Below are 23,985 nucleotides of genomic sequence, written 5' to 3'. Positions count from 1 at the left end.
AGCTTCTCTGACCCAGGAGGCACATACCCTGCTGGAGCCCCTTGAGTTAGAGCTCGGCACATCTCAACAAATAAAGGTGAACGTGCAACATTAAATGATATGAAGTTTTGATAGAAGAAGAAGGCAATGGTGAGATCAAGCTCTTCCCGTCTCTCTTTTTGGAAAATCTTGTCCATTGGACCAAGTGATCTTCTTTTTAATGCTTGTCCCTCAGTAGAAGTAGAACTCTCAAATGAAAATTTGGTGGTGGCTTTCCTCAAAAATGGAAGGGGGTCTTCATTCTTGCCCTTGGGTGCTTTTGATTTTGAAGCCAGTGCCACATGTTCCATACCAACATTGGCCTCCTTTTCCAATTCTTTTCTCTTTTGTGAAGTAATAGTTTTACAAGATCCAATCCCACAACCAGGTATAGCCAACAAATGTGATTTCACACGGTAATATGTGCTTTTGAAAGAAATGTTACAAAAGTTGCATTTCCATTGCACATTGCCTCCTCCTTTTCCCTTGTTGTTTGGCCCATCCTCTCTTGTGACATATTTCCACAATGGATATTTATCATTGTCTTTAAGTCCTCTTCCCTCAACATTACTTGCAGCAGACTCTGATGATATTGGGGGAGGAAGGGCATCTCTACCCATGACATTCTTGCCCTTCCTTGCTGCCTTTGATTGAGCCATGTTACCTCAACCTGTAAAAAAAATGAACAAACTGCTGTCAAAATTTAAAAATGCAAAAGAAATGAACAAGAATCAACACTAATTCGAATTGTAATTTCAACTGATATTAATATACATATTAATTTTTAAATTATTAATATAGCAAGGAGGTAGATCGATATACTGTGAGATAAGCTCTGAGATTGATATCACGGAAATTGTGACTATGTCAACATTGGGGACATCTGTAGGACAGGAGTGTTGCAGCCTGCCCTTCACTGCTAGAACCAGCATGGATCCATCCTGATCTCTAATATTTTAAAAGCAAAGAAGGATATAAACTTGAGGTGTAGATCTCATTGTTCTTTGATCCTTCTAGGAGTGTAACAGAGCCAAGGTTGAAGCCGAATCTATGCCAGTCTATTCATGCTTGTTGTTTGATAACCAGAACCTCTTTTTTTTATTGACATCCTGTTATTTATGAAGAGAAATAATGCCTCAAATTTTGTTTTTAATTTCTTGAGCTTTACATGTACATTAACAAAGTGTTGAACATGTTCTATTAAAGCTGTAAAATTGATAAATATTAAATATAGATACTGTCCTTGTAACAAGCATATAATGGATGTTGCATTTCATTTAAAAGGAAAGTTGATTGACACGCTTCTATGACAAATGGGACGGGCTTTAGGCTGTTGAAGCCTACAAATTCTATCCTACCCAATCCTTAAAATAATACTGGTATAATAAGTAAGTTGCTGACAACTAGCTTTTTTGTCTTGCAGTCATCATGCAATTTTTTTTCTCCATGTTACCATATAAAAACAATATCATCGTATGTTTAATTTTTTAATCCTGTGTGTGAAGTTCTATGCATCTACTCGACTACCATCATTTGACCATGTTGCAGCAGAATTGAAGCAACATGGATTAAAATTTAAAAGATTTCATTCATGTAAACAGCATGCAAAATACACATAATTTCATATCATTTGGACTCAACAATCAATTTAACGGTTAACCCAGAATCTGAGAATTCATATTAATAGTAAATACAGGTAACCCGTAACAGAAGTTATAGCAAGTACGACAGCTGAGTCTACAGGTTTACGGTTTAGCATTTGTGAGGGGTTTGAGATATTTTTTTAACTGTAACATAAATGTGGTTCAAGTTTCAACCGTTCAACGCACTCGAATTTCATCATGATTCATAAATTATAATTTTATAACCGGCACGCCGCACCGCTGATAGCCTGATACAAAGACCGTGGACTACTTACCTCAGAGAGTCAGAACTTGAAGTTTAAACTGGACTGTGGACGTTGGGTGGACTGTGGACGTTGGGCGGTCCGCTCCTCGCTGCAACAGAGCAATCCTTTGCAATTGCCAACTGACTTGCAGAATGACTGAATGAGCCGTCAACTGAGAGAGACACGCCCCCTTTTAACCTAGCCGCAGTTCCGAGCCCTCGAAACGAATCCGCAAACCAGGACTCGTCATAAAATTCGAGACACGATTGGAAATTCGCGACCCGTTGCTGGACACGACGTGCCACAAGAGGACACGACGTGCCCTGAAATCTTGACACGAATCCGCAGAGAATCGTGTCGGATTCGAGCGATTCGCGATTCGTCAAGGGTTTTGGACGAATCCGGTTTCATAGCTGCTATCCAATTTTGCGCAATTCCTGGGCACAAGGCCCACTGTCAGTCAAGACTGCGCAATTCCCAAGAGCAAAGCCAGTGGCCCTCAAGGATTGCACAGTTCACTAAGGTAAGCCTGGAACTCTCGAAAGACCAAGTCAAGAGATCGGCTTGTGGGTTAGACAGTAAACCAAGTAAGCAAACACAAGCCAAGATGCAAAGAATGAGGCCCAATCAAAGCACAAGTACCTAGATCAATGCAAGATGCGCTGCTGTGATTTAGAAGGGAGGCTCAAAAAGGAAGCATAAGCAAAATTTTGAAGGGTGTTTGTAGCCGCTACAACAGAATATAAGGCTTGAATGCATAATAAAGTCATTGTAGTGACTTAAGCTACAATTTAGGATTTTCAATTATTATTAGCTTTTAGGGTTTTGGGAATAAGACTTGCTCAACTAAAAGAGGTGAATCTCGTTGCAAGTTGCTGAAGTATTTTCTTAATATCATATTGTGTTATTTTGTGTATCTCCTTCTCAATCCTATCTAGGTTTTCGACATTTAGTGATCTAGTCATTTTTGTAATGTTAGACAACTTAGAAATCAATAAATTGTAGAATATATAAAAAAAAACAAAAGAAATTGTTAGACGAAGTTGACAAATGGGAAAATGTCATTATCCTTGAACAATTTCCCTCCTTAAGCATTTCATCAGTTTTAGGAAAACATATTTCAAGAAGAGGGGCATTTTACGAATTAAGTTAGGAATAATAGTAATTATCAATTATTATTTCTTATTATTTAATTAAGTCATGTCTGTTCATCAGAAAGGTCACTCTAATGATATTTATAGTCCCCCTCTCTTTGTATTACCCACGGCACAGTCTATTATATTAATATTATTTCCCTGAATATAATTGGTCGATGTGCCATTACACTTGTTCTCTAATCAATCTGTGTAGAATCATCTGTATGTGATTTCTGTCATCTGTGTATTATTCTTGCAGATTAGAAAAGAAAAGAATTTCCTTTGTAATCCGATTTAGTTCCAAGAAATATTTGATATGAGCTTTGCATGTTTAATTCAAACTAAAATTTCCAAAAGGGTTAAAGCGCATACATACTCCTTAGTTGCAAGCTCCCATGCCCATCTAATAGCCTCTTGCTTGAAGTAGTCTCCAAAACTGAAGTTACCAAGCATTTCAAAAAATGTGTGGTGTCTGTCAGTCCGGCCCACATTCTCCACATCATTAGTTCTAATGCATTTTTGAGCAGTAGTAGCACGAAGCACTTGCCTAGGTGCCTGCAACAAAATGCCTTGTTTAGGTATCATAGGCATTAGAAGTTAAGATTCAATCTGACCAGAAAAATCAAATATGTTTTTTGATGATCTTGGAGGGAAGAAACCTATTCAATCTCCATGAACCACCAATAAACTATTTTTCAGCAAGCCAGTAACTGGCATTCACTCTTACCCTAAGACAAGTAATGGCAGAAAATTGTTCCAGCAAATTTATGAACAAATTTTAGGGTAAAAAATGAGTTCATTAGCTCAGAAGTATATGAAGCTTTCTAAAGTTAGCCAACACAATATAAACATAACAAATTACATCAATACACACACACATTATAACATGTCGTCCATGTCCTGCTGGGGTAGCCATGTCCCAAGTCAGACACTCATATTTCTGCATCCTGTGTCCGGTGTCATGGTGTCATGTGACTTAGCATATCAGATATTTATGGTTGTACAGGGAATGCAGTTTGAAGAAGAAAACAAGGAATGTATTGTTGATATTATAAGGAATCAAAAGACATACTAGCACATATAAAGAACAGTAGTTAATTCCTTTCAAATAAGCAGACAAGAATAGTTGCATTAACACTGGAAAGCAACAAGAAACCAAGAAGAAAATGACGTTCAAGGCTTAAAAATGCAATGTGCTTTCATTTCTGAAAACAAGACCATTCTATTTAAGAAAAATGAACTAAAGGAATTGAGTTCCAAGAAAATTTTCCAAAAGAGCCACAGCACAAAAGAAAAAGAATAATCCAGTTCTTATAATTTTTACCATTTCTAGGTTTCATATGATCTTTCTTGTCAAAAATACTAAACGTTCATTTAGGATCCCACAAACTAACTAAATACTTAGAAACTGTATTACCAGCTCCAACTATGGATGATCTAAGAACCACATTTCTGCAGATCTGTATCCCGATCCACTTGGAATACATTTCCAGGTTGGAAGAACCTGGGGCTTTACTTAAGCACCTTTTTCTGGCTTACATCAAGCTGGCACGTACTCCAAAAAAATTATTTTCGGAAAAGTAAATATAAAATTAAAACACAAAACAATGCAAAGTTTGCAGCCCTAAAACCCTAACTTTTAGATGAGTATCTAGTGAGCATGTGTTAACATGTATTATATTTGCACTTTCCTATTTTGCACATTATCATTAACTCACTTGGGTGACTTAATCTAAATTGATCATTCACCCACTTTATTGTATTTTATCAAAGACATGGTCAACTTTGATCACTCCCCCACAATTTTGTATGCCATATAGAGTAAGATAAATGATTGTACAGTTCAGGGAACCTCCTCTCTAATACTTCCATACCTTTTTTTTGGTAAATACATCTTATAAAATCTCTTTGACTAAGCTGCCACACACTGTGGGATGTATCTATGTTGTCGAAGTCACCCAAAACTTGCACCTAACCTCATCTGCACCTACTCAGGGGGTTTTGAACCTAGCTCTCCATGTTAATACAAATCCAATCAACTTCCTGCTTGCTGCTGGCAGCTACACCACAATCCCATGGGGAATATTGAATGCTCTCGGGTGCTTTTCTCATGTGCGACTATTCACATTTTTGGTACTATTCTCATATAAATTGGTATCAAAGCCTTAAGAATAGGACTTTCCAAAGTTTTGTTATTCGTACTGCGACTCAGTTGCAGAGAGAAGCAACTGAAAAAAATCCAAAATTAACTGAACTTAACTATGTTCAGCAAAATACCATGAATGTTGGAATCTAACTACTACTAGTCTCTAACCGTCTGAATCTTTTGCGCTGCTGCCAACCTTGCTCTACGTGGGCACTCATGGCAAACTCATCTTTGTCAATCTTTGTTGGAGCAGCCTTAGGATCAAGTTTCTCATCCTTATCCTTTTTCTTCAAAGGACACTGGGATGCATAGTGGCCCTTCTCGCCACAACTAAAACATTTCACCTTCGAAATGTCCTTCTTCCGCTCCTGCTTCTATTGTCCCTTTGATGCTAGAGTTGTGTTCGCCTCCTCCTCCTTGGTCTTCGTGCCACTCCCACTGCTGCCATTGAGGTTGACCATTACAAGGTCCCTCTTTAATTCCTCTTGTTGAAGGGCTGCCTATATCTCCTCCCATGAAGGTAGTCTTTCCCTGCCCAATATGCTTTGGACGAAGACTTGCCATTCATCTGAGACTCCATTCAGGGCTATCCTCACCATCGCAGTTGACTGAGGAGTGGACCCCACTGCAACACGCTGGTCTCTGGTATCCTGAAGACGTTGAAGATAGGAGTTGACTCCTCCCTTCTGCATCAATGTCTGCTGCAACTACTGTTCTAGGTACATCTTCTGTTGTTCGAAAGAGCCTTCATACAGAGAAGACAAGGCTTCCCACATCTCTCGGGCTGTATCCTTGCCCTGCAAGTGTGAGACCACATGATCTCGAACTCCATCGAGAATGAGCCTCTTCGCCTTCCCCTGCTCGGACTTGTACTTCTTTCTTTGATCATTGTCAGCAAGAATAGCTACAACACTTTTGACGTAGGCTTCGAGATCGTACTCCTCCAGAACAGCGAAGATTTCGTTCTTCCATATGACATAGTTGGAAGCTCCTTCCAACCTGTCCTGATCTCTGAGCCCCTGCAATGCCATCTCACCCAACTGTCGAACTGACTCCTCTAGTCACTGCTCAGCTACCCAGCAAGTGAGAAATTCGGACTTTTTGGCAAAAAGTTCTCTAAGGAGAAAATTCCCCTTCTATGTGTCTTCGCTCTTTTCCAACAAATTTTTGCCCTGGTAGAAACTGCGCCCTTCAAGCACTGCGTTGAGGCTTTGCATCACTCCCTCTACCTCTGCAAGCTCACGATTTGGAAATCGTACATCTCTATCGACTCTCTCAGAGAGATTTCCTCATAATTTTTGCTTCCCGGTAAGGACTGTGCAATCCTTTCAAGGGGATTCGAACTGCTACCAAGTGCAGCTTTTGGCCTCTCTGCTCCGCGCTAGATTTGCTCTTCTCTGTTTCAAAATCAATGCTCTGATACCATGTGAAAATTCCTAATCCTCAAGGAACCCCTATTATAGTAAATCTGAATCTACTTCACCTGCTCGATTTTAATTACATTCATCAAGTTATTCTTCTGAATATTGAAGCAAATTACTTCTGCAGCCTACACTACTTAAATTTGATTTGCATGAAACAAGGAAACTGAGCAAAGAACAAGATACATAGGACACAATTGTTTTTGGAAAAAATTGTTGATCTAGATTGTCATTAATGTCAATATGGCAATATTCTAGGATACTAAATGATGATATGAAGCCAACAAGAAGCAAAGCAGATCCGTGAAGAAACAGGAGTAAGAAGCCAAGGAGCAAAGCCATCAAGGAAGCCATTGGAAAGACATTGGAAGCCAATGGAAGTCAAGAACAGGAGCAGTCAAAGAAGAGCTATCAGAAGAGTTCATCGGAAGCAGTTTATCGGAAGCCATCATGAAGCCAAAGCGTAAGAGGAAGAGGTCATTGGAAGCCACGAGAAGCAAAGAGGAACACATTGGCGAAGGTGCATAAACAGTGTTAACGGAGGAGTTAACAGTAATATTGCATGAAATATCAGAGAAATATTAGAGGAGTTAACATATCGGAGGAGTATTGCAGAGTATCAGAGGAGTTAACATATCGGAGGAGTATTGTGGAGTATCGTCGGAGTTAACACATCGGAGGAGTTAAGATATCGAAAGAGCTAAGGAACATCCTAGTAATAAGCAGTGGAAACTCTTTAAAGTCCACAACGCATCAGAGAAAACATATCGATGACTTTATCGACAATTCTATTATATGCCACTGCTCAAAACCCCCAATTGCGATATGTAACACGGACCCGATAGCCCCATTACAATACGTCTTAATATGACATCGCATCTGCCACATTGCAAGCCTCGTTAAAGCCTTGCCACATTGAAATCCGTCGATTGTGATATGTAATGCGGACCCGCTGCACCATTATAATATGTCCCAAAGAAATATCGCATTCGTCGCATATCACAAGTCTTGAAGATATGTAACGATGGTTAAACCATTGATTGCGATAGAATTGTGGACTCGACTGATCTATCAAAGACAAGCTATTGAATATCGCATCTGTAGTAATCGCAAAGTTTCAAAGGGATGTCAAAACGCCGATTGCGATATATTACGTGGACCCGATAGCTCCATAGAATATACCTTTATGTAATATTGCGTCCAGGTATCGAGGAAGTTACGCAAATCATAAAGGTTGTCACTGTCGGACCGCCGATTGCGATAAGACTTGTGGAGCCGACAGACAGTCGATTGCAATGGAGCTATGGACCCGACGGATCTATTGACAACTGCTTAATATTATATCGCGTCCATTTCATCGGCAGTATGAATATCAGCCATGTTACATCGGTGATGTTAAGAGTTGCGATTGTGGGACCTCTGAAAGTTGCGATTAATTGATGACGTGGATGTGGGACCTCATTGGGTATGGTCTCTCCTATGAAATCCTCCATAAATAAAACAAGTTTATGAGTAATTGGATGAATATTCATAAGTCGGCCTCTCCTTCCAAATGAACGTGTCTTTTGAGTATTGGTGAACTCGAAGAGACAGAGGAAGCCGAAGATTTGGAAGCCGAAAGGTCGAGTGAGCGCAGAGGAAGCCGAAGATCAAGCGAGCGAAGAAGGTCGAGTGAGCGCAGAGGAAGCCGAAGATTTGGAAGCCGAAAGGTCAAGTGAGCGCAGAGGAAGCAGAAGATCAAGCGAGCGAAGAAGGTCGAGTGAGCGCAGAGGAAGCCGAAGATCAAGCGATCGAAGAAGGAAGTCGAAAGGTCCAACGGAAGAAGAAAGGAAGCCAAAGCGCAAGTGAAGAAGGAAGCCGAAAGGTCTAGGGGAAGAAGAAGGAAGCCGAACGTCAAATATATTGTTGACTAGGTTATTTATTGAAAAACTCGGACCTGTGTTTGATAGTGATTTCAGATAACAGTTCAATAGGACGCTCTGCGGATCTAAGAAGATTATCTGAGTATGAACAGGGCAGGGTTGTTTTTTAATTGAACGCACAATATGAAACTGCAATAATCACTCCTTTAAAGAAGTCATTCTTGAAGCAGTTACTCTTGAAGCCTCACTCCCGAAGCAGTTATTGTGACAATAAGAACAAAGGGTCGAAACAAAGTTGTTTTGAAAAAGACATTGAGGCCTAGCGCAAATATCTTGTTGATAAGTATCAGCAGATCTTGAAGATCATGATGCATTGTTGAAATCATCATGAGGTAAACTTTGCAGACTTTGTTGGGCAATATGAAGAATTGTGAAGACTCCTTCATATGAAGACAGGTTGTCATGGATGTAGCAGTGAAGCTGTAGATTGACAAAACACAGTGAAGAAGATTTTGAGAGCAGTATAATACAATCAAAACATTTCTTGACAAGATAGGGTCGAAGCCCTTGAGGTTGGTGCCTCAGAATTGGAAGGATTGGTGTCCTTGGAGTTGGTGCTCCTAAATCCAAGGTTGGTTCCTTGACAGGATAGGGTCGGAGCCCTTGGGGTTGGTGCCTCAAGATTGGAAGGATTGGTGTCCTTGGAGTTGGTGCTCCTAAATCCAAGGTTGGTGCCTTGACAAGACAGGGCTGGTGCCCTGGAGGTTGGAGCCTCACAAAAAGTCCAAGTTGGTGCTTGACAACAAGTTGGAGCCTTATATATATTGTACCTAATTTATTGTAAAGATTATATTAATAAAAGCTTTTATTCCTATTGTTCATTTTGTGTTATAAATATAAATGATTTAATTGGTAAAAATAACAATTGAAAAGAAGTACTGATTCACCCCCCCCCCCTCTCAGTATTTCCAACAAAAATAGTCCGCGGAAAAACCCAATGTGGGAAAACCAGTGCAGCAGCTCTGAGGGTTTATTATTATGCAGGAGAAAATTTTGAATACAAATCTAGGATGCTCAACTAGCAACCTTTTACACAGAAAATACTAGACAAAAGACTGGTGAAATGATCTCACCCTGTCACTGGAGAATCAATGACAGATCCTCGGCTTTGGGAGGCTCTGTGTCACCTTCTGATGGACTTTGCATCAAACAGCATCACCCTGGGCAGCTTCTGCGTCACCCCTCCTGGTTATTACGCTACCTCTCTGCTCTGGATCTTATGCTGGCTGAGAATTCGACTTTCTTGCCTCCAATCACACACCCTGGCTTCCTGTTGATTTGGGGTAGCATCGAATGTGCTCTAGCCACGAAAATTGGTGGAGAGGCTAAGGCACATGAGATCTCCAATACACAGAAATGGTTTGAGCAAATTCTAAACAGTTTGGGAGATATTAAAATAATTAATATTTTTAATGGAGTCCCTAAGTCTAAACTTAAGGAAAATAAAATATTAATATGAATTAATATAAAACTGTGTTAGAAGGGTCCAAAAGTCATGGATCAAGCCAGAATTAATCTTAGTCATTGATTAGGGACTTAATCTCGGTCGTTGAATTGTCAACGAGAAAAGTATAAGAGGAGGCTTGAGGGTCACTTGGAGAATACACCGAGTTGATCAAGATTTCGATTTTTTGGGGCAGGGTTTGCTGAGGAAGTTGAAAGAGTGATCAGAGTTGCAGCTGAGGGGTAGTGAATACAAAAGTAGAGGGGCAAAGATATTACCAGGACGATCAGCACAGAAGCCCAGAGAGAGGGATGCAGAGCCAACCAGAGGTTCACGCAGAGCCAGCTAGGGCTCACGCAGAGGCAACCAGGTGCTGCACAGTGCCTCAGAGAGCCAGCGTGGGTGACGCAGAGGCTCTAAGGACTGACACAGGGCCTCCAGAGGCTGACGCGGGGCAAGCCAGGATGACGCTAGGCAGACGTTGGGCCAGAAAGCGCTAACGCAGTCCCAGAGGCTGACGTTGGGGTTTTCGTGGGGCAGATTGGAGCTGGGAACTGTCGGAGTGTTTATCCAGGGTTTCAGCCGGAATATTTGCTTCTGAGTAGAGAGGTACTACTGCCGAGATCATTCTCTATTGGGTGAGCCAGTTTTGGCACCCAGATTGTATTCAGAAACTGCATAATAATAAAACCCTCAAATAGTTGCACTGGTTTTCCCGCATTGGGTTTTTCCGGGGACATTGGTCCAAAAACAATGGTGTCACTTGTGTGCTTCTTTTTGTTTCTTTCAGTTGATGTGAAGTTGTGAGCATTGCGCTCGGATCTAATGGAATTCCTCACACTGCACAACAAATTGGATTCTAGCGACGAGCAAACTCAATTTCTGTGATGAACAATGACAAAAAAAACCCAAAAAATACATGTAGGTTTTAAATGTCACTTTTCATGGGACACGTGTCCTAAGAACCAAAAAACGTTAGGGCACGTTTTCGCCACGTCCAAAACACGTGTCTCAATTGGAGGACACGAAGAAAAACGTTTTCAACACGTTTTAGGGCGGTTTTCGTGTTCGACACGTGAAATACGAGACACGAGACCCTGAGCGACGTGTCCTGTGACTTAGTCTGTAATGTGTTGAGTATGTACTTGTATTTATTTTCATTATTTACATGGTAAATAACTTGTTAATTAATCAGAACAAGTAGGAAGAAATAAATCCGAAAAGTACATGAAGGGTTTCTAACAAGTTAGACTTAGAAATTCCAACATGGTATCAGAGCATGGTTGCAAATCACAGGAGAACTGAGGACATCAGCCGAGTGACAGAAGTTGTTCCTATCAGAGACGCAATAAGGAAGGGGTGACGCAATGCCTACGTCATCAAGTTTGAGCCGGGAAGAGGATCAGCGCAGTGGCAGAGGGGAGCAGACTTGACCTACGTAGTGCCCGGTCATCTTTCTCAGTTAGGAAGGATTGACGCCCGTGGCTAGGAGGTGCGAATTTTGTTGGTGTTGGGATTGCACAGAGCCTAGAAGCTCTAACCTTCAGTTTGTTGGAGCTTAAGAGGCTATGGGTAAGTTGCAAAGTGAAGCTAGTGGGGTACTGTAGTCAGAACAGTGCAAGACCAAGGAGGAGGGAGTTGCTACTGAGGATTTCTAGCCAAGAAATCCATATCAGTGGTGCAGCTGCACTAAGGATCGGAGTGGGGGCATCTCGACATTGGCAGAGGGGTTTCCAGGAGGGAAACCCAAGCTTAGAGGGAGTCACACCTAGAACTTCCAGAAGGGAAGTAGAGGAGCAGCGAGATGGCAGTGAACGGGGTAAGAGACTAGGACAGACTGGACGGAGCCTCAAACTTCGTAGTCTGGAAGGCCAGAATCTTATCCGTTCTAGACAGGAACCGTCTCAAGCAATTCGCCTTGAGGACAATAGCGGTCCTAGTTGACTCGGCTGATAACGACAAGTATGAGGATGCAATGGCGAGGGCCAAGAGCATCATCCTTCACGGGGTCAAGGACCATGTAGTACCACATGTTGCCGAGAATAACACGGCAAATGAGATGTGGGAGGCCCTAAAGAATTTGCATCAGCATACTTCTGTGCAGAGGAAGATGCTACTAGAAAATCAGCTATGGACATACCAGATGCAGAAGTGAGAACAAATCGACACCTTCCTCGGTCGATTGAAGGACATCCAGATCAGCTGACTTCCACAGGAGCCACGTCGGATTAAGAATTGATGGCGAGAACAGCCCTGAACGCAATCTCAAAAGACTGGGAGGTGTTTGTCCAGAGCATACTGGGCAAGGTGACCCTTCCAGATTGGGAGGAAATGTGGGTGGCTCTTCGCCAAGAAGAGATCAGAAAGCTAAGCAAGGCAGGAAGCAACGGCAAGGGGGTCTGAATCAAGGAGGAGAAGGCGGATGCTGCCCTAGCATCTGAGGGAAAGCAGTAAAAATGGAAGAAGGACCTCTCCAAGGTCAAATGCTTCCATTGTGGGGAACTGAGTCATTATGCGACCTAGTGTCCAAGGAAGAAGAGCAAGGGAGAGGCTTCCGAGGAAAAGGCGGCGCCAGCAAGGGCGGAGAAGGAAGTGGAGACAGATGATGATTGTGCCATGAGTGCTCACACGCCACTTGAGCGAAAGTGGGGAGACATCGAGTTGTAGTTAGACGGACTACAGGCGATGAGGGGCAGGATCCTTGAGGTACCCAACCTCTTAGATTATACCTTGCTATGGGAACCCCAAAGAGGAGTAGCAGGATTGGCAAGATGTCGGTAGAGACGGATGCGGATGGAGCGAAAGAGGGAGCTACAGTGTAGGAGTCCCAGGACAGCGTGAGGCAGCAGTGCGAGATGCACAGAGTTTGTAATATCCCTAACCCAGAATTTTCCTCAAACCCCAACAAAAACTCCAACCAAATATGTGCAAATGATATAATAACCCAGAAGTGATAAAATAACAATGGAACATCATATAATAATGTAAACCGGAAATATACGCAGATACACAAGAAATGCAGGAAAAAATGCTAAGCCATTTTATTATACTGAGCAATAAATGAGTACAAGAGGTGATTAGACAGATGGCACCTCGACTTGCACAAGGCAAGTGAAGAAATACTCTTAGAATGACAAGAATGGCCTCTTTGCATGGATGTTGTTGCTGTGCTGCTAGAAAACAAATGATGATTTGGAGCTGCTCCCCTCCTCGGAAAAAACTGAAACTCTGGATTCGGGCTCTACTCAAGAAACCCAGAAAATCCCAGAAAGCTTTCCTGGAATGGCCTCACACTGATCTGCGTCCCAACTGCTGGAAAACTGTCGTGCTATTGTTACTACTGGAAATCGAATGAGGATTTGGGGCTGCTCCCCTCCTCATAAAAGGCTGAAACTCTGGAATCGGACTCTACTCAAAAAACCCAGAAAGCTTTTCTGAAATGGCCGACCCCCAAAAATCATCCCCTTGGGGTTTTGGACAGTTCCTCAAAGACACTGATGAAACTGCTGCTGAAATGTTGATGGAACTGTTGCTGAAATGTTGATGAATCTACTGCTGGAATGCCAATGGAAATACCTTGCCCGAGCAGGCACTCGAAGTCCCCCAGGGCTAAGGGTGAAATCTCTGAACGGAGACACTCAATGCACTACACAGTGTTGCGGACTAGCTAAACAGCCAGCGTGCTCTAAGTCGAAATGACTATCACAAATGCTCATAACCAGAATGATCAAAATGAGGGGGCTCCTTTCTCTTTTATAGCCTTTGCCTCTCTTAATCCCAAGGCTCACCTCCTCCTGTGTGATTCCCCTCTTGCCACGTGTTCCTTTCCTCCTGCGCAGTTCCTCCATGTGTCTGCGTGGGCTCCATTTCTGCATCCCCTTTTGGCCCCCTTGGCTCCCCTTTAAGTCACAACATTGTGCTACTAGGAAGTGACTTTTTATTCTAAAAGTGAGTTATGTCCCCCTTCCTCACTTTTTATTTACAAATAACTATAGAAGGCAAAAATCGAACAAAATCGAATATTCCAATTAGCCATGGCTAATTAGGAATATTACAGTCTCCCCCAGCAAAATGTTGCTTGTCCTCAAGCAACTGAAGTGATGGATGCTGTAAGATCTGCTCACTCTCCCAAGTGGCATCCTCATCCGGCAAATTCTTCCACCTCACCAAGAATTCCCGGATCGTCCTACTCCGCAGCTGCCTCTCCCTGGTATCAATGATAGCCTCTGGCTGCAATACCAAATGCCCCTCATCATCCATGGGTGGTAGCTCATCTGTCACTGTCACCTGCTGCCCCAATGCCTTTTTCAGGCATGATACATGAAAAACGTTATGAATCTTGCTGCCTTGGGGCAGCTCCAACTCATATGCAACCTATCCAATCCTGCGTATCACCCTGTATGGCCCATAAAAAGCAGGGCTTCAGCTTCTCAGCCCCCTTCTACTTCAGTGACAACTGTCAGTATGGTTGTAATCGTAGGCAGACCATGTCCCCTACCTCGAACTGTCTCTCCACCCGACCCCTATCGGCATACAGCTTCTGCTGGTTCTACGTTGTAGCCATGTTATCCTTGAGAGCTCGGAGGATATCCTGACTCTCTTGGATCCAAATCTTGGCTCTAGGAGCCTTGCTATCACCAAACATCACGTCAGCAAAAGATAAAGGATGATACCCATATAAGGCATAGAATGGTGACATACCAATGGACATGTGATGTGAAGTATTGTAGCAGTACTCCCCCAGATGCAGCCACTTCAGCCATGCTCGCTGCTGCCCACTGACATAGTTACGCAAGTAGCCCTCCAGCCACTTGTTAACTATCTCTGTCTGCCCATCCGTCTGTGGGTGATAACTGGTACTCGATGTCAACTCCGTCCCCACCAACCGGAAAAGCTCCTGCCAAAACCCGCCCATGAAATGGTTGTCCCTGTCACTGACAATGTTCTTAGGAAGACCGTGTAGCCTGAAGATCTCTCTGAAGAACAGCTCGGCCACCTATGTTGTTGTATAGTGTGCGGATATGGCAAAAAAATGTGTGTACTTTGTTAGTCGATCAACGACGACAAAGATACAATCCTTGCCCTATACCATGGGCAACCCTGTGATGAAGTCCATCGAAATACTCTCCCATGTCCCCTCCGGAATGGGAAGAGGCTGCAATAAACCCGCAGGATGGAAACATCACACTCCCGAATGTGCTAGAGTACGTCCTCCTTGAGGCCCTTCCATGAGAACCTCTCTCTAATGGCCCTGTAGGTTTTCGTAAACCCCTGATGTCCTGCCAAAGGTGAATCATGTGATGCCTGGAGTATCTTCTTCTTCAGTTGAGACCCCTCAGTCAAGAAGATCCGGTCCCTGTAATAGATGATCTCATCGACCACCCTGTACCTGTCATCTGCCACCTGCCCATCCAGAACCTCACATGCAAACCTGTTCTTGGAGTACTCTACTAAGAGTCGAGCCCTCCAATCTGTATCCAAGCTCATAAGAGACAACGTGGTTGGTCTACGTGAAAGGGCATCTGCCACCACGTTGTTCTTACCCTTGACATACTCAATGTCAAAGTCATATGCTTGGATCTTACTGATCCACTTTTGCTGCCTCTCCTGTAGCTGCTTCTGCTCCAAAAAGAACTTGAGGCTATTGTGATCAGTCCTCACCCTGTAGTCAATGCACATCCTCAATGTACCATCCTTCTTCTTCACCAACACCACAGAAGAAGCAAAAGGACTCGTGCTCGGTCGAATGTGCCCAAGAGCTAGCAACTCCTGGATAGCCCGCTCAATCTCATCTCGATAGGCCTTGGGGTGCCTATAGGGGGTGGTGATCACTGCCTGGATGCCCTGCTCAAGCTCGATAGTGTGCTCAAACCCCCGGTCCGGTGGCTTTCCTAGCGGAATCTCCCCAAACACTATGGCATACCGGTCAAGGATGGACTGTACCTCCGAATGTACCGTCCGCCCTGTAGTCCCTGCCTCTAATGCATGCAGCTCTACTGCCCACTCTATGTCTCCCTTTCGGAAGACTACCTCCATCCGATGAGCCGAAACAATCTAAGGCGGATATGTGTGCTATCCCCGTATCTTCTCATGCCTCCCTGTCTTCTCATCATCCCACTCCATCTCCAAGGTCTTCCAATCTGTCGTGACCTTCCCTAGAGTGATGAGCCACTAAACACCCAGTATCATGTTGGTGTCCGGAATATCGACCACGAAAAAGTGGTCAGTCAATGTGTAGGTGCCCACTGTCACTGATAGCTCTGGAAAAAAACGAGCACACATCATAGTCTGATTTCCTGGGACCAAAACTGAAAACCCATGGAAGCTCTCTGTCTGTATACCTCTCCGCTCAACCATCTGTGCATCGATGAAGTTATGGGTGGCCCCACTGTCAACCAAAACTGATACGCGTTGGCCACGTACTGTCCCTCGTACACGTAGCGTCAGATACTTGGGAACTCCTCGCAACGCTGCAAGGGCCCCTCCGGTGGGTGCAAAAGATGCACCACCTGCTGCTGGTGGTGGAGGTGGCATAGGTCCTTGTATGGAATGGTTATCTCCTGCCTCCACATCCTCCTTGTCATCCTCTTCTCCATTGTTCTCGGAGAAGACCTCAATAAAATGTGCTCTGCCAGTAGCCAATGTTTTTAAAACCGGAACCGGTGACCGGACCGGTCCACCTAATGAACCGGTTTACCGACCGGAACCGGTCTAACCGGCACTGGTTTGGTCTAAACGAACCGGTTTTAAAAAAATACATTAAATAATTAATTTTTAATGAAACAAAACTATTTTTAAGATGTAAAACCATGATTCCAAGCCAATAGAGACAAAATATGCAAAGTTTGCTCATTTATATACCATGTAAAGGTGAATACATCAAAATGGCACCGAGTGCAATACATATCATCAACAAAATAGCAAAATACATAACAAATGAGGCTCTAAATGGCCTATAAAGTCCAAAAACATTGTTGCAAGCTATGAGGCCATTGGCCTACTACAAGTCTACAGTATACACATGATCAATCATCAAGTTCATTACCACTACTAGTAGTAGACACAAGATCATCATCAGGAGCTACATAGACATCATCTGGTTCAGAGTCTGAGGATGCCTCAGCCTGATCTGCAACCTCAGTATCAATGCCACCAATGACAATAGAAGTGGACCTAATGGAAGCACGAGTTTGTCGACCTGCATGACTAGTGCCTTCCATTGGTTCCTTGCCTTTCCTTGATGCCGCTATTGATCCTGGTTCTGATGCCACCACATAATCTGCTTCATCCCCCGCCAAAGCCATGTCGATATCAAAATCAACCTCAAACACAAGTTCTTCAGTCTCCTCCACCCATTCTGATGTTGGATCAATATCGTCCAACACAATGGGATCTAGATCAGGAGTTTTTCTTATCATTTGGAGCTCTAATTGCATTTATTGTTTACCCCCAAACCATGAAATCCTGAAAACCATTAAGTCTGCTGAATTTTGAGTGAAATCTAAAATTCTAGTTTCTCCATATGAAATCCAATGAGGTCGAAACCACTCTCAAACATCCTGAGTCATTTCATGGTAATGTTAAAAATTTAAGTAAAAGGATGAAAATGAAAATTAAAGGAAATGTCACTTTTACTTTAAGAATTTAACATTACCATTAATTGCCAACATTGTTAGGGTTGAAACACCCTTAGTCCCCCCCAAAACCCCTCAAACACAGTCAAAAACATGTTTTTTTAACTTTATGGTGGTTGTGCCTAAAACCGGCCAGTTTAGGACAAAATCGGCCGGTTTTGTCCTAAACCGGCCGGTTTTCACCGGTTAGGGCCAAAAATCGGGCAAATGAAGGGTCTGACCGGGTTTTTAGGCCGGTTCGGACCAGCCAGCTAGCTAACCGGCCGGTTTGACCGGTTACCTGTTTTTCTGAGCGGTTTTTAAAACTATGCCAGTAGCACATCTATGTCCTGGTGCCCATGGCTCCTGACAGGTGAAGCACAACCACTTCTTCTTCAGCTCCCTCCTGGCATCGTCGTCAAGCTGTACTCGTCCTGGATTCCCCTTTGGAAGAGGAATCCTCACATCCTTCCCCTTAAGACTGGAAAGACTGTCTCTAGGGGTAAGGTGTCTGGGTCTTGGGTAAGACATCCTGTAAGTCCCGGGTCCTGCTGATAGCATCCTGGAGTGTGGTTTAGTGGATCGAACTAAACCCCGAAGTGGCTCTGCTAACCCCTCAACATACATATAGACCCTCTGTGCCGTGGATAGGTTTGGCACCATCACGGAGACCCTCAAGAAATCTGCAATGTAGGTCTCTGGGCTCCCTGTCTGCTTGAGCCTCGTCAGCTCAACAAAACGCTGCTCTGGATCCCTCCGATCAAATCGCTCCATCAGTCTCCTGGTAAACTCAGCATACGTCGTCACTGTGGAGTGCCCTAGTGTAACCATCCCATGAAACCACCAATCCTGGGCCTCGCCATCCAAATGCAATATTGCCACCTTGATGGCTTCTGCCTCCGACATTTGGTTAAGCTGGAAATAAATGTCTAGCTTCTCCACCCAAGACTTTGCCGAACTATTTGATGAGCCATCAAATGTAGGCAAGTGGAATCTACTTGCTACACGATGGGTATCGCCATCATGGTAATGCCGGTACCCTCTGTGATAATCGCGGGGTTTGCTATCCCGCTGGAGCTGAACAAAATCTCTGAATGAGAGGGCTTCCCTGAACTCCTGTCCATAGGCCTGGTACTCTGCAAAATAATCGCCCATATGCTCGGGCTCTGCGTCCTGCTGGGTTGCGGCCCCCGTGTCTGCTCCTAAGAAGGTGGGCATGGTAGAGCGTGTAGGGGCATGTGAGGCCCCCTGCTGCATAGTATCACGCTGCTTTGGCAAGTGATGGGATGCACCTGATCCCTCACCGATCTGAAAAACTCGTGGGCTCTCCCGCTATCTGGCCTCTACTTTCGTGAATCTCTGCCCCATCACCTCAATCTGCCTCAATAGATCCTGCACTGATTTGAGGAGCATATCCGCAAATCTCCTCCCGTATCGTCTGCCATCTGCTCTGCATCCACTACTGGCTCTCTCTGTTCTGTGTCTACCACAGGAACACAATCTCCCTCTTCGTAGGTATTCTCCAACCTACGCCCAGCAATGTTTTACAAAACGGACTCGGATTCGGACTCGGCCGAGGATCGACTCGGAAACGGAAACGGAAACGGCAATGACTCGGCCGGCTCGATTTCAATGACTCGGTCGTTGTAAAAAATACATTAAATATTTATTTTTTTTATAAAAAAACATAATTTTAAATATTTTAAACATAATTTTAAAGATTTTCATTCAAGTTTCCAAACACACAACATTATAATATACATGGAAGACAACATATGATCAAAGTAGGCTCATGAACCAATCCATTATATCAAAATGGTACGGTGTACCCAATGGCAATAGTAAATACATAGTCAACTGTAGTCTGTCTGTTTCATACATGATCAAAGACTCAAGAGTCAAAACAAAATACAAATAACCAAGGAGGCTAGTAGCTACTGGCTACTGCCAGAGGAGCCAAGATCATCTCGACCAATCTCTGGATCATCATCATCAGAGCCAGACAAGGAGCCCCATGGCTCCTCCTCATCATCATCGTCTCCAACTGCAACTGTAGAAGTGGTGCCAGTACCAGTACCACTAGGCTGTGAAGCAGATGCAAGCTGAGATAGAGTACAAATGCGGCTGCGCTTCTGTCGTGGCTGAGCAGAGGAAGGCGAAGCACCTACAACTGGAGTCCTACTAGCTGGCTGTGAGACTGAGGCTGGTGGATTGGGATCTGCATTCAACTGAACACGGTGCAGTGGATCTCCAACATCAATTTCATCAAGATCCTCATCAGGATCAAACTCTGGTAGACGACTCTCCACTACCCAATCTGATGTTGGATCAATGTCTTCCAACACAATGGGATCTGAATCAGGTCTTTTGTTCAGCAATTGGTTCCGTCTGAGCCGAAGGTTGTATTGGACAAAAACTAGATCATTCAACCGTTTTTGCTCCAAACGGTTTCTCTTCTTTGTGTGAATCCTCTCAAAGACAGACCAATTGCGCTCACACCCAGATGCACTGCAAGTTTGACTCAAAATACGAATTGCAAACCTTTGCAATTCAGGGCACTGGCCACCAAAGGCCTCCCACCATTGTGCTGCAAAAAACATAGGAGTGTAATGAATTATGAGTTAGATGAAGGCTGAAGCTCAACAAAATTACAAATTATATCTAACTTGAAATTGAGAAATTGAAAATTGAAATTTTTGTTTACCTGGCTCATCTGCTTCTCTTGCAATCTTTGCTAGGTTCTTCCCAAAGGTACCTGTTGCATTGGTGAAGGATGTGACCTGCTGATGTATCAGTAGCTGATCAGACTCCGATGGGACCATGCGCTCAATGCAATCAACCAGTCCATCTCTGACCTCCCCCCTCAAAGCTCCTGACTCCTTAGCTTTATAATGATACCGTGGGTTCAAAAAATACCCAGCTGCATGTATAGGGCGATGGAGTTGATTGTTCCATCTTTCATCAATGATTGCCCAAATGGGCCCATACTTTGCCACTCTATCCTTGTATGCTGCCTTTATTTGCTCCTTTGCTTGATCCATAGCCTCATAAATGAAGCCCATAGCCAACCTTTCCCCATCCACCAACCGCAACACCTTAACTAGTGGCTCAGCAACCTTCACAATCTCTGTTGCCTTTCTCCAAAAAGTTTCATCATGGACTTTCCTTCTCAATTCTCTGCCTTCTGGTTTGTTAGACCAACTGCTATTATTCCAATCATCACTGGAAAACATCTTTTGCAAGTTTCTATGTTGGGAAAGCATAGATTGCAATGTCAAAAAATGTGTAGCAAATCTAGTGATGGCAGGCCTAATAATATCCTTGCCTCCAGTGTGTTTCCTCATGATACTCAAAACCAGTGTATGATTGTAGATAAATTTTGTTATGCTTTTGGCATTATCTACAGTGTTTCTGACCCAATCTAATTTCCCAATATCCTCAAGCATGAGGTCTATGCAATGTGCAGCGCATGGGGTCCAAAAGATGGTCTTGTGTTTTTCCTCTAACAGTCTACCAGCAAGAACATAGTTAGAGGCATTGTCTGTGATGATTTGAACAACATTAGCCACCCCCACACCCTGAATAACCTCATCCAATAGCTGAAACAACAAGTGGCCATCTTTTACCTTATCAGATGCATCAACTGATTTTAAAAACATGGTTCCCAGTGGGCAGAAGACAAGAAAGTTTATGATGGTACGGTTTCTTTGATCAGTCCATCCATCTGACATGATGGTACACCCTGTTCTTGCCCATGATTCCTTGAAATCTTGCAAATACTCATTAATTGATGTAATTTCTTTCTGCAAACGAAACCCCCTTAGCTCTTGCATAGTAGGGCCTTTGAAGCCTTTTCCAGCAGCATGTATGGCCTCAAACATAGGCTCATAATATGGTGAACGAGCAGCATTAAAGGGGATATCAGCATCATACCACCATCTAGCTATGTAGTCACAAGCAGTCTCCCTCAATTCTTTCTTCCAATGGTCATCTAAAGTGGGCTGAGCAAGACCTTTACTAACTTCAGGACCATGTGCATCTGATGGAGAGGAGCCTGAGTGAGTGAAAAAACTTTTGATAGTCCCATCACCCTTCATTCTACCCTTTCCCTTATCTTGAACAGAAGCAAAAGAGGGAGGAACATAACGGAAAGGGTTTGATGCATCAGTTTGAGGGATAGAGGAAGAACCCTCAAACTCATAGTGGGGGTTGGCCTTGGCAGCCATCATTCTTTGTATCTCCCTCTTCCTCCCAATTTCAGCCTGTATCTCTTTTTGCCTAGTCTTTTCTGCATTAAATTTTTCAAAGCTTTCCAACAAATTCTTTCTAATCTCCCCAATTTCCTCAGATTTACATGCAGTAATATTGCCTTTAATCCCTGCCAAGTGTTGTTTCAGCCTATTAATCCCCCAGGACCTGACTTAATTTTCCTATGGCAAAACTTGCAACACATCTCATCATCAACCATTTCAACATATGCCCAAGCAGGATCTTTTGCTCTAGGTGCCATTTTTTGACTAGGAAAACAATCTGAAAATGAAAAAAAAAAAAAAAATTGATTCAATGTTCATTTATTTGACTAAAAACACTCTCTAAGCTATCTTGATATGCACCTAAAATTTACTAAGTAAAAACAGATTTATAGAGGTGGAAAAAAATACCTCCAGGCACAAACTGCCTCCTCAAGCTTGCTCCAAAAATCAGCTCCTCAATGCTGCTCCAAATGGCTGCCCAAGAAGCTCCTCACTCCAGCTACAATGCTCCTCCAAGACTCCTCACTGCTGCTCCAAAACAAGCTCAAGAACTGCTCACTAACTCTCAAAGAAGACTCTCACTCAAATGCATAAGACTGCTGTGAGTGAAATGAGAGCATGTGGCTGTCTTAAATAGAGTTTGGGAGGGGAAATGGACCCCAAAAGCATTAAACAAATCACAATAACCCTTTCAGCTCCACAAACCCTAACTCACTTTATTAAAAAACAGCAAAAAAATCATTTTTTTTGGATTAAAACGCTGCCACAGCCGGTTTGTAACGGTACGGCCGAGTCATGACGGGACCCGGTCGGGTTGACCGGGTCAGCTATGACTCGGCCGAGTCATTGGATGACCCGGCCGAGTCATAGCTGACCCGGTCAACCGAGCCGGGTCAAGGGCCGGGTCAATGCGGAGGGGTTTGAAACGGAACGAAACGGCCGTTTCCGTTTCGGTTCGGCCGTTTCGTAAAACAATGACGCCCAGTGTCTCTATATCTCTGACCTCTGTAACATCTATAGGGTTTTTCCCCCGGTGTCATAGATTGCTAGCTCCACAGGCTGAGCCAGATCTATGCTCTGATACCACTGTAATATCCCTAACCCAGAATTTTCCTCAAACCCCAGCAAAAACTCCAACCAAATATGTGCAAATGATATAATAACCCAGAAGTGATAAAATAACAATGGAACAACATATAATAATGTAAACCAGAAATATAAGCAAATACACAAGAAATGCAGCAAGAAATGCTAAGGCTTAAGCCATTTTATTATACTGAGCAATAAATGAGTACAAGAGGTGATTAGACAGATGGCACCTCGACTTGCACAAGGCAAGTGAAGAAATACTCTCAGAATGACAAGCATGGCCTCTCTACGTGGATGCTACTGTTGTGCTGCTAGAAAACAAATGATGATTTGGGGCTACTCCCCTCCTTGGAAAAAGCTGAAACTCTGGATTTGGGCTCTACTCAAGAAACCCAGAAAAACCCAAAAAGCTTTCCTAAAATGGCCTCACACTAATCTGCGTCCCAACTGCTGGAAAACTGTCATGCTGCTGCTGCTGCTGGAAATCGAATGAGAATTTGGCGCTGCTCCCCTCCTCAGAAAAGGCTGAAACTCTGGAATCGGACTCTACTCAAAAAACCCAGAAAGCTTTTCTGAAATGGCCAACCCCTGAAAATCACCCCCTTGGGGTTCTGCGCAGTTCCTCAAAGACGTTGATGAAACTGCTGCTGAAATGCTGATGGAACTGCTACTGAAATGTTGATGAATCTACTGCTGGAATGCCAATGGAAATGCCTTGCCCAAGCAGGCACTCGAAGTCCCCCGGGGCTAAGGGTGAGATCTCCGAACGGAGACACTCAATGCACTAAACAGTGCTGCAGACTAGCTAAACAGCCAGCGTGCTCTAAGTCGAAATGACTATCACAAATGCTCATAACCAGAATGATCAAAATGAGGGGGCTCCTTTCTCTTTTATAGCCTTTGCCTCTCTTAATCCCAAGGCTCACCTCCTCCTATGTGATTCCCCTCTTGCCACATGTTCCTTTCCTCCTACGCAGTTCCTCCATGTGTCTGCGTGGGCTCCATTTCTGCATCCCCTTTTGGCCCCCTTGGCTCCCCTTTAAGTCACAACGTTG

The 23,985-nt window shown here is 43.6% G+C and overlaps 2 protein-coding genes across 3 annotated transcripts in view; both read right to left on the bottom strand.

Annotated features, from left to right (window-relative positions):
• Positions 1 to 23,985, bottom strand: part of EMB1030 (Alanyl-tRNA synthetase, class IIc) — a 348,351-nt gene that overhangs the window by 229,114 nt on the left and 95,252 nt on the right. The window contains exon 4 of one of the 2 annotated variants that reach the window (XM_089405768.1): positions 3,419 to 3,597. In XM_089405768.1, coding sequence (XP_089261894.1) covers positions 3,419 to 3,597 — 179 coding nt within the window. Of the gene's footprint in view, positions 1 to 3,414; positions 3,598 to 23,985 lie in introns of both variants that reach the window. The other variant, XM_089405769.1, reaches the window with a different exon arrangement.
• On the bottom strand, positions 19,345 to 21,247 carry LOC149197218 (uncharacterized). Its single transcript, XM_089406194.1, has 2 exons — positions 20,293 to 21,247; positions 19,345 to 20,175 (listed from the first exon to the last, which is right to left on the bottom strand). Exons 1-2 carry the CDS (start codon positions 21,245 to 21,247, stop codon positions 19,523 to 19,525), a joined length of 1,608 nt encoding a protein of 535 aa, XP_089262320.1. The 3' UTR covers positions 19,345 to 19,522.

Source organism: Pinus tabuliformis, chromosome 2_2 (genome assembly GCF_031772625.1).
Source record: "Pinus tabuliformis cultivar Carrire ecotype Pingquan chromosome 2_2, CPIR1, whole genome shotgun sequence".
Classification (NCBI taxonomy): Eukaryota; Viridiplantae; Streptophyta; class Pinopsida; order Pinales; family Pinaceae; genus Pinus; species Pinus tabuliformis.
This window is presented reverse-complemented; position numbering and strand designations above follow the sequence as displayed.

What these genes read in the sequence shown, in the direction of transcription:
- LOC149197218 (XM_089406194.1), bottom strand. Translation starts at nt 21,247, where the DNA reads ATGTTTTTAAAATCAGTTGATGCATCTGATAAGGTAAAAGATGGCCAC. An exon ending in AAGAGAAGCAGATGAGCCAG is followed by an intron (nt 20,176 to 20,292) that starts GTAAACAAAAAT and finishes TGTTTTTTGCAG; the next exon opens with CACAATGGTGGGAGGCCTTT.